At 47.4% G+C, this 11,453-nt stretch overlaps 1 protein-coding gene across 1 annotated transcript; it reads right to left on the bottom strand.

The window, feature by feature from the left end:
• Nucleotides 1–7,466, bottom strand: PPP1R3E (protein phosphatase 1 regulatory subunit 3E). The gene has a single exon (XM_048958131.1). It carries the CDS (start codon nucleotides 6,001–6,003, stop codon nucleotides 5,050–5,052), a length of 954 nt encoding a protein of 317 aa, XP_048814088.1. The 5' UTR covers nucleotides 6,004–7,466; the 3' UTR covers nucleotides 1–5,049.
• Between the last annotated feature and the right edge of the window lie 3,987 nt (nucleotides 7,467–11,453).

The following is an 11,453-nucleotide window of genomic DNA, read 5'->3' on the forward strand; positions in this document are numbered from 1 at the left end:
TTGTTTTCTTAACCTTTAATGACATCGAGAAGCTACAGGTTTATAAATAGGTGTGACAACCAGTGATTAGGTGCCATTTTGGTGGAACATAATCTGAATGCTATAAGGCTATGTTACAAGGCATTATTTAAAAAGTTGATTTTGAACTTGCGGTGATATTACATTATTTTCACAAACATTAGAAACAAACATTACTTTGTGAAGGATCAACACTGCAGAAGAAAGTGCAACCAAAAGGAACAGAGCAGTAACATCATCAGTGTAACAGTAATCCAACAGTGCTGGGCCCACTGCTTTTGAAGGGCTTTAAAAACACACCTGTGAGCTGTCTGAGAGTAAAAGTACAGCACAGTTTGGTTTGTTGCTAAGATACAACATTTGAAAACATGACGGTAATGCAGTGCTTCCTCCTGGAAGGTGACACGGAGTAGAGGAAAGCACAGTGTACGACCCTGCATTGCACGTCCATGAAATACTGTCTTGCTACTGCTCCTCAGACTGTGCTTTTGGTTTAGGGAAGTCAGACACAACAGAGCCTCAAAATCTAACACTACTTCAGACTTGGTTTCCTTAGTGACACTTTTAACAGAATATTCTACACACAACACATCAACACAGCAATGATACCAACCAAGTTTACCCCTAAAAAACCAGGTGCACGGTAATATTGCATAGAAAGGTCTCCTTGGTAGAAATGCACTGGGACTAGGGGGGATTTCCTGCCTTGCTAAACAAAAGCACATACATTTCAAAAAGCATATCTCACATTCGACATTTTTCTTAGCTATATTCTTTGGAATTGCTAGTGCATATGTTATTTCAAGCATATTTTATTCTGCATGCTACTATTTGATATTGAAAGAGTAAAACTGGAAGGAAAGCTGTTTTTCTGCCTCCCCCCAGAACGGAATGTAAAATAATTTTTCAGGTTGTTGCATAAAAATAAAATCCAACCCTTCTCAAAAATACTCCAACACAGCAGAATAGCTGAAGGAAGAGGATATTCATAAAAGACAGGACAATCCTGGGTTAAAAAAACCTGCAAAATAAGTTAAAAGCAGCATTCAAGAACTGAGTAAAGAAAGAGCCCACATTCACCTCCTACCTCAAACTGTACATGACTGTGGAGCCTTAATTTTGGTACTCCACCATATTTTCATTTTGGTAGGCAATCCTGCCACAATCAGCATATGGACACATGGAGTGCATATGGGAGGAGAGTTAGGGGCAGCCTGTCAGAAGGCCATGCAGCACAGCATCACAAGGTAGAAGTCATTTTCTTCAGCTACTCCTTACAGTGAGCACTTGAATCCCAACGTACAGAGAGTGCAGAGAGATTAAGCCCACCTAAAAGTTGTAACTAAAAGCATTATGCAGCATCAGAGAAATCACAGGAAAAGCTGTAAGGATGATCATGTCTACACAACTACATTCCATAAAAAACTAGAACTTCTGCTCTCAATAGAATATATATATTTAGAACATCTGTGTAAGTGGTAAATATATACAATAAATATATTTCGTTATACTATCTATAGTCACAGTTTTTTTACCCAGTGACATAATTTTAGAGGTATACCAGGAAGATGTGGTTCTGACAGTAAATTCTGTCATAGTAATGTAGGAAAATACTATCAAATTCTTCTGGCTGCTGCAGATAACAGCTGAAAGTGCTTCAGGAATTAGAATTATTACATTTTAGAATTCATTTCATTTGAATAAGAAAGCCATTGGCATTCTGTGGGACAGTTAAAGAACAAATAAGATTTCTTCCTAGGAAATGCTGAAAGGCACGTAAAGATTCCAATATAGATATTTAATAATGCATTAAAAAGCAGATTTGGAGCATTCTTGTAGATGATGTTAAAACACAGAATTAGCAGATGCGTGCCTGTTGGTGCCACTGAGAAACATTTCACATATGTGTGAAGAAGTCGTGTCTTTATATGACCAGACATCTGCTCACTGCAGTGATCCACCGCCCCCCACCTGTGCTGGAATAACAGTGTGCATTTACTCTGCTACTGAACGACACACTGAGGCACATGCATATGCATCAAGAAGTTATCTGCAAATGGTACAAGAAGGAAATGATGAATTAACCTGAAGAAATGCACATGTATTGACAATGAATGTGATGTTTCAATTCTTGTCCTTACGCTAACACAGCCAGTGAGCTGAAATTCGGTCACTTAATTGGTTTGATTCTTGTTAGGATTTGTACTAATTGGGTAGATTTCAGAAATACTGCTGTAAGAGGCATAGAATTGCACGCAAAAAAACCAAGCAGCTTAACTGTGCAACAGCAGACAGGAATGTCTATGGGCATACAGAACAACTTACTGCAGGAGGGATCACCGCACTGCACATGAAATAAGATGGCACATTCCATAAAGCTACGACTCTGCACAGTGAATGACAGACATCTCTGTGTCACCAAAGACACCAGCAATGTGTGTTATTAATTCACTTAGAAGTGAAGCACACTACCTAAAGGTTGTTGCCTTGCCTACACCATTCTACATCACTTGGTGGGGAAGGCGGCGTGGGCTTCAGTCAGACCAATGAAAATATTTGGTATTTTTGTTCCAGAAGTCTGGCTTAAAGACAGTTCGCCCCCCCAAAATAATTCAAATATTTTGCTCTGCCTTGCACTCAGTGCACCTGCACTTTTTTTTTTTTTTTTTTTAAATCTGCCTTGAGAATAAACTGATGTGATAGAAGTGAAATTGTGTAAGCAAAGCAGTGCACCTTTGGCATGTATTGCTGAGGAGTTTCTATTTAAACACCTCAAACTTGTTCCACAGACTTTGCCAGCAGCATCCTCTGAGGGCCACCTTCGAGGCTTTCAGAAGTCCCTGTGTGCCTCCAGAAGACTTGGTCTTTTACTGGAGTTACACACACATCACTGATAATCTGCGTTCAAGCTCAAGCCCATAAAGCTACCCACAAAATTTAGAGCAGAAGACAGGCTGAGCTGCTTCAAAGCTCAGGAGTCTGCTTTGCGAAATGCTCTTCTGGTGTGCTACATCCCACAAAGGTTTAATATTCAGATATTTATTTGACAAAGGGGTTAAACCTTCATAAATAAAGTTATAGCTCTGGTTAACCTCCACTGCACAGAAATTGCTTTTTCCCCACAAGCGACAGCATTGGGATGCTCCAGAATAAGTTTCTGTTTAGTATGTGGGCAGAGAAGGCCAAGAAAAAGCATTTAGGAAAGCTACAGCAAAACTGAAGAGATGTTTGGCTGTATTCCCACCATATCTCAAAGTGCTTCCAAACAGAGATAAGTCCTTTTCCTTCTCTCCAGCATTAAGGCTCTTACAAAAAGCTAGGTTTAAAACTAAAAGACACTTGGGCTTTCATGAGAAAGTACACCACTTAATACGCTTTTATCACAAACTAAGACCTAGTTCTGCAATTCTATCTTTATAGACAAATAAACACACGGTGTTACTTTATTACAAGATCAGGGCCTTAATATTCTAACACGTGAGATGCTCAGTAGGTCCTAGCAATATGTTTCTTTTAAGACCAGAGGGATAGGAAAACTTGGTAGGGAACTAAAACCAAGCTATGATAATATAGAGCAGCTACTGTCATTGTGATTTTCTATTAGGCCAGAAAGAGGTCTAGAAGAATTAAAGGAAATGCTCTTTTCCCATCATGTAGACAAATCTTTTTCTCCAGAATTCATCAGTTCAATTATTCTGACAGCACCAGGAGACATAAGTGCTCCCAAATCCCATCCAAGTCAAAAGGTTCCATGAGAACTTGACACCAACCAAGCTGTCTGAGATACTTACTGAGATACTAACTCAAAAACACATTAGAATTAACAGAATTCATGTCATTCCTGAAAAACCTAAAGAAGATCCAAAATGTTCAAGACTGCATCTTACAGCCCTGCATGAGGTCATGTCAGAGCAGGTCCAGAGGACGGCCACAAAAACACTCCGAGGGATGGGACACCTCTCCTATGGGACAGGCTGAGAGCTGGGGCCGTTCAGCATGGGGAAGAGAAGGCTCCAGGGAGACCTGAGAGTGGCACCTAAAGGGGCTGTAAGCAGGAAGGACACAGACTCTGTAGCAGGGTCTGCTGTGCCAGGACAAGGAGAAGTGGTTTCAAACTAAAAGAGGGGTAATTTAGACTGGATATAAGGAGGAAGTTTCCTCAGTAAGGGTGGTGAGGCACTGGCACAGGTTGTGCAGAGAGGTGATGAATGCTCCATCCCTGGAGTCACCCAAGGTCAGGCTGGATGGGCTCTGGAGCTGTAGGAGTCCCTGTTCATTGCAGGGGAGCTGCACCAGATGGCCTCTAAGGGTCTCTTCCAACTCAAACGATTCTATGATACCAACACGAGTTTTGCCACTCTGAGCAGTGACACTTCAGAGGTTCCTCTCCTGCACGCAGACACGTGCTGAGCTCCTGGAGGGCAGCACGGGGCAGCAGCACAACCTGTGTCCACTGCCTCAAAAAGCAAGCTTGAAAAAGAAAACCCTTCACTGCTCGTACCAATCTAAAGCACAGCTTTGAAGGCAGAAGTCAACGTACTCTGCCATCCCAACGTTTTTACTGATACACTTATTTTCATATGGCAAGACATGGCTTCTCTTCAATAGGTCAGAGCTCATCCAGCTTAGTGAAATCTGCCTTTTTCCAGAATGAGGGAGAAGAAAAGTGGGAGTGTTTTCCAAGCACTCCTGCACCGACAGCTCAGCTGAGGAACCTCAGTCAGACGGGAGATGGAAATCAACCCGCGGGGCCGAGAGCCACCGGCACGGCCGAGCTCCCGCCACCTCCGGGCGGGGCGGCTCCACCGCAGCGTGACAGACCCTCAACCGCACAGCGCCATCTTTCAACGGCAGCACTTTCCTAAATACGCTCGAGTACGCCGAGCGCACAGCCCACACCCGCCGCCCGCAGCCGGACGGCTGTCCGGGACACAAAGCACACGTCGGTTATCCGCAAGCAATTCCAAGCGTCCTCCGCCGACTTACAGCGCAACGGCGCGGCGCGGGGCGAGGCCGGGGCCGCTCCGTCAGTCAGATGAAGTGGATCCAGGCGCTGCTGTCGGGGTCCTGCGGCGGCCCCGAGGCGGGGGAGCGCGCCCGGCCCCGCAGGCGGTAGTTCGAGCCGCCGTTGTTGTCCCAGTATTCTGCCCCGGCCACGCGGTAGCGGACGGCGAACTCCAGCGCGGCCTCGGAGCCGGCGGCGGCGGGGCCGAGCGGCAGGTGGAAGGCGAAGCGGTCGGTGATGCCGTCGGCCGGCCCGGCGGGCTGATAGGCGGCGGGCACCTCGCCGCAGCTGGCCCAGCGGTCGAGCGTGTAGCGCACCGACACGGCCTTCTCGTAGGCCAGGTTGAGGACGCGCACGGCGCCGCGCAGCCCCGCGGGTTCGCAGCGCACCCACTCCAGCCTCACCTTGTGCTGCCGCACGCGCTCCGCGAAGCCGGGACCGGCGCCGGGCTGCGGCGGGAACAGCGGCTCCAGCGGCGGCGGCAGCGGCCCGAACAGCACCGGCTCCAGCTCGCCCAGCACCGGCGGCTTCCCGGTCTTGAAGAGGTCGGCGCGGCGCGGCGCGGCGGGCGGCGGCACGCGCGGCAGGTCGGCGTCGCGGAAGTGCCGCACGGAGATGAGCTCCAGGCCGAGCGAGTCGGCGAAGCGCACGGTCTTGCGGCGCGAGGGGCTGTGCCGCGGGGCCGGCCGAAGGCCGCGCTCCCCGGGCGTGGGCAGCGACTTGGCGCGGCGGCGCTGCGTGGGGCTGGGCGGCGCGGCGGGCGGACGGGGCTCCCGGCCGCGGGGCGGAGGCGGCGGCTTCTCAGGGGCCGCGTCCCGCGGGGCGGGCGGCGGAGGAGCGTCGCCGTCGGGGCTGCGGCCGCCGCCGCAGCGCTCGGCCAGGCTGCCGTAGAGGCAGGCGCTGCAGCTGAAGTTCCGCGGCAGGTAGAGCCGGGGCGGCGGCGCGGGCACGGCGCCGTGCAGCGAGGCCGCCTTATCCATGGGGGCGGCGGCGCTCAGCGCTCGGCGCTCGGCGGCGGCCGTTCTCCCGCGGCCGGTGCCGCTCTGCCCCGCGGGCCGTGCGGCGCTGCGGCGGAGCCGGGCAGGGGCGCGCCCCGAATCATCCCGCCCCGCCGCTGCCCTACTTCCAGCACCGCGCCGCCGCCTTCTGGGTCTTTCCTCGAGGAGTTCAGCCAGGGGGAGGAGGAGGAGGCGGCACAAGCAGGGATTCCCCGGCGGAGGCGCGGAGGTGCATCTCGCGGCGCCGTGCTCCGCCGAACGGTGCCAGAAATAGCTGCGAAAGGAAGGAGCGGAGCCGGGCTCGGGCAGATTAAAGGGGCCGATAAGAAACAGCTGGCTGGCAGCTCGGTTCTCGCAGTGCACATTTAAAGGAAGAAATCCAACTAATCCGCGATAATGCGGTTACGGTGCATCTGCTGAGGGAAACGGACGCGCCCGGCTGTGCCGCAGCGCAGAGCGGCCCCCGTCACGGCACGAAGGGTGCGAGGCGCGGGGTTTGGTGCGATGACGGCCGGCCGGCGCTCCAATGAATGGCAGGCGATGAGAAACGGAGCGGCGCAGCGCTGCGCGGAGCTGAAATACCGCCCGGCAGAGCCGCCTCGCTCCCTTCTTTCCGTAATCTGGTGCTCGTTTTTAATTAGTAAATTGCATTAAAAACAGTGATCCTGCCAGAGGCTGAGCCTGAACTGTGCGGACGTGTAATTCTCGCTTAACTCCTGAGCTTTTCCACCTTCGTCATTCCGCCCGCGGCTCTGTGACCGGCGATGAGGGTAACGGTGGGAGCAGCGAACCTGACGGAACCGAACAGCCGCCAGAACACGGGGCACAGCTCAGTGTTGGCTCACATCGGGAATATCAGCTTCAATCCCTTTCTTAGGAAACGTGAAAATAATTGCCAGGTTATTTCCAATGGATTCCAAATCTCCTTAGAGACACATAAGCAAGGAAAAATTATGCCTTGCAGTGTTAAATTTGACACCATTATTGTTATTATTATTGGTGGCTAACGTTAATTTCAGTTTAAAACCACTAAACAGAACTTCGTGTATTACACGAATATGTAAAGTCTTTGTATTTTTAAACGATGGTGAGACTATGATAACTAATAAGCTGCAGTGGCTGAAAGCTGTACAGGAAAGGTGTTCAGTTTTGTCTGTGTAGTGCCGACAAAGCTGCTTGCGCTCATTTAGCTTCTGCTGCATTTCACACAGTGGGGATGTTCAACTTCCCCCTTCGGGTAATTTTAGTTGCTTCACTACTTAGCATAACCTTGTGTCATACTTCTGCTTTTTGGCTTTTTCATGTCTCTCGTTTGCTTCACAAAACTCTAGTAATATTTCATGAAAAAGGAAGGAAAGAAACAAGTCCTTTCTGGACCGATGACTGTAAGCTACAGAGCTTGTGTGACAAAGCTGAAAAACGTCCATTCCCCAAAGTTAGTAAAGCCAGGAAAAAAAAAAAAAAAAAGTTCCATGATAAGAAAGCAAAAACCCAACGTGTTCAGCTTTGGACTGGTCAGGTCAAAGCAGTGTGAGCTGCAGAGGGGCAGCCCTATAAACAGAGCCATACCATGAGCTGCTCAGAAATTTGGGTTGGGTTCAGCTCTTGCCATCATCAGCTGAAACCTGCTTGTAACTTTTGCCATCTCTTTTTTTGCAAAGGAAAGAGTAGAAAGAAAATAAATGCATGGCCACTATAAATAATTTCAGAGGCAATCCTTGTGGAGTAAAGCTGAAAGAAGGCTTTTTAAAGGCTTCTGAAAATTGGGAATTAAATGAGACTTAAATAATGAAAAGCTCAGTGTAGCAGCTAATCCTACAGGTGCTCAGGTTTTCACCTGCAGTTTCCCTCACACACCTCAGCTTCTCACAAACACCTCAGCCTTGTCTTTGCTGGGCACTGAAATTTACCAGATGTGCACAGACAGCTTCTCCAATGGCCTTGTGCTGCGATGGGTTTGTAACAGGAAGCAGCAGACACCTTCATTTCTAACAGGAAATGATTTCAGCTTTGCCTGCTGTAAATATTTGTGCACCGCGCTTGAACTCTTAGAAGTGAGCAAGTGCTACAGCATGAACAGAAACTGTGCCTTAATATATGCAGTGGTAGCCATACACCACCCCCTCTGTGTTACAAACATGTACGTTTAAAAGTTGAATCTGTCTGCTGTTTTACAGCACATTATGACAGGGATGTTAGCCAAGGCTCCTCTGTGAGTGGGAACGAGATTAGTTCTGCTGTAGCTTCAGCCCCTTCAGCTATCATCTTTCTGCTGGAAAATAGTACTTTTATGATGAGACAGTTTTGAAAGTTCCAGCAGGAACAGACCAGTTGTCATGTAAATGCTGGAGCTACACAGTGTTGCTCTATTATACTGTAAGAGAACCAAAAGGTTTTATATTATATTAGGCATAGGAAATGGCAGTCAGTCTGGCACTGTTGGCATCCTTTTGCACATTTAAGGGGCGCAATCATAGAAAAAAATATTCTCCTAATAATGCTGTCCTACTCACTTTCTGCAGACCTTCCAGCTGATACAAGCAGCTGAAGACAGCCTCTGCTCCGCTGCCTGGCATTGCCTGGCCCTGACACTTCTACAGTGCCAGACTGCATTTCAAGTCAGCCCAATGCCTGAAAGCTTCCAGCTTCTCATCTTGCCATTCAGTCCTCTATTTTATTATCATTTAAACAATTCAGAGAAAAAAAGGCAGAACTGACCCAAATCACAGAGGGCAATGAACTGAGCTCTCTTCTTCTGCATTTAGCTGTTGTCCCGACTCCAGGTAATCTAGGAGAAAGCAGATGCTGGTGCTGGGGAGCATTGAGCAGAACTATGAAGGAACCATTAACAGGGGGAGGAGTGTCTGTGTGCTGGGGCTTATCCAAAGTGGCCATTGTCACATATCTGCTTCAACTTTCCAAAACAGGTTTATTTATAGCAATGAGAATTGTGGAGAGAGAAAATGGATGTAAAGATGAAGAGCATTATGATTACATCAGCTTTTGAGATGAAGCAGTGACTCAGTGCGTGCATTCAAAAGGTCGGCTTCTGCTTTCATTCAATTATTACCCTCACCTAACCAGGACATGTGGTCATTATCTATGAAGATGTAAGCTGTACGATGCACAAGAGTTTATCCAGGATGTTTGATTTGAGGGTTAGTGAATGATTTCCAAGGGACTGCACGTTCTGATGAACAGAGAGGTGACAGCTTGGAGGGTTACTCTGCAGTTGGGGAGTTTGGATTTAAACATACACACATATATATATATTACTTTAAATATCAGGATCCAAAGAAACCTACGATAACAAGAAAATGGAGTTGTAAGAGTTTACTTCAGTTCGTGACCTTGTGAATCTGCCTTCTGTGTGCCCTGATGGCGCTCTACGCCATTTTATTAGCTAAGCGTTAACCACCCCTCCAGAATCTGTGATTGGCTTTAAGGCTTTGGGAAAGTGTGGGAGCTAAAAAAAGCCCCAATTAAGACTGCAGTGGAAAAGCAATGAATAAACAAACAAATAAATAAGTGAATAAGAGACCTATCTTGTTCTTTGGAAGTGAAAAACACCATTCATTTGTAGTATTTTTTTCTCATAGAAGTAGTTGTGTTCTTTTTAAAAGGAATTCACAGAATCACCAAGGTTGGAAAAGACCTCCAAGATCACTCAATCCAATCATTTACCTACCACCATTATTTCCCACTAAGCCATGTCCTTCAGTGCCACACTTAAACCTTTCTTGGGTGACTCCACCACCTCCCTGAGCTGTTCCAGCTCCCAATCAATCTTTTGGAGAAGAATTTTTCCTAATATCCAACCTGATTGCTTGTTTCCAGCACAAAGTGGCAGCTGGTAAGGTGGGATTCCTGCAGCCTGTAACATGGCTTGTCCTGGACAAAGGGAGTGAACGCACTTCGGGATGCCTGTGAATCCCATCTCCTGGTAGGAGTACTTGTGGTTCCATCCTGGTGCCATGCTGTGAAGGAGGCACAGGACCAGTAGTGCTCACTCATGATTTTAGAAACTAAAATACATTCATCACATGATTCATTTCCATTTCTTGTATTTTTCCAATTTATTATCAGTTGGTCAGGCAGTGATCCACTGTGAAAGATGATTCCTTACACTGCACAATTCACTGTAAGATCTCACTGTGTTTTCTCCATCCCCCTCACAGTTTTTCTTTCATTTCCTATCTGGTCATTTCAGATCCATTTTTTCAGATACACAATTCTCTTCCTATTCTTAATACTCTTCATGCTCTCTGCTTCCTTCAGGTGCTGTCAACAACTTTCCCCAACCTCCCATCCCTCCTATTCCAGGCCAGCACTGCCTCCTTTCCTCACACAGAGGCGTGGGTTCCGTCAATTGTCAGAAGCACTCCTCAGGCCCACCGCCAGCCCCTGGCACTGGGGGAATGCAGGGAAGGGGAAGCTCAGCCATTCCCCCTCATCCCTGGGGAAGCTTCCCTCCTTTTGCAGAGCTGGATGGGAAATAACATTTTTTTCCTCTTTGAAACAATTTCATGGAGGTGTGGTTGCTAATCAGTTTTACACACAGTGAGGAGAAGTTGTATGACCCCTCAGAGAGCAGTGTTGACCTGTCACAAATAAACACGTCAGAGGTCAGAGAGTCTGTTCCAGCTCAGCATAAAACTGAAAATCCACATGGAAAGGTTGTGATACTCTCTGCTCTATTTTTCAGTTCAGAGCTCTTTCAGAACACGATGTAACTCGATAGGAATGACATCTGCATGTTATTTTGTTCTTAGAAGAAAACTCAAATAGCAGGAATGCTCATTTGCATCAGCAAAGACTATTTCCTCTACATGTTTCTCCTTGCAGTGCTCTGGACTGCCTTAGATTTATCCTTTCTCTATGACCAGGTGCATGGCTGGGATAGAACCAATCCAGTCGCCTGCTTTCAGTTGCAAAAGCAAGTCAAACTTTAAGTCAAACGAAACTTCCAAATGCTGCTTAGACACTTAGACAAGTGCTCCTGTTCTGCTCAGACATGTTGCCACCTATTGACAGAAGTGCAGATCAAGAAGCCAAGACCACAAAACATTAGTTGAAACCAGAAAACAAATCAAGAGTAGATGCCACCACCAGTGATACCACTTCAGGAAGAGATGTTGATCCATTCTACCAAGTCTAATTGCTGTTCTACAACACATGGCATTAAAACAGTAATATGGAACAAAAAGGTGCACTCTGTTCAAACCTAGCAAGGTGAAAAGAGCCTGTCAATAAAAGCCAACTGTATGTGGAACTGAGGAGCTCTGAACAATACATGAAGCAATAAAACCCCAGGCACTTGATGTGCTTGATCCACATGACTTGGAATACTCGACTTCAGAATCTTCACAAATACTTCCACCTGTGAAAGATTCCACTCCCAAGGACACTTCAGACCCCTCTTGGAAGAATAA

This window comes from Lagopus muta, chromosome 12, assembly GCF_023343835.1.
Source record: "Lagopus muta isolate bLagMut1 chromosome 12, bLagMut1 primary, whole genome shotgun sequence".
Classification (NCBI taxonomy): Eukaryota; Metazoa; Chordata; class Aves; order Galliformes; family Phasianidae; genus Lagopus; species Lagopus muta.

What these genes read in the sequence shown, in the direction of transcription:
- PPP1R3E (XM_048958131.1), bottom strand. Translation starts at nt 6,003, where the DNA reads ATGGATAAGGCGGCCTCGCTGCACGGCGCCGTGCCCGCGCCGCCGCCC.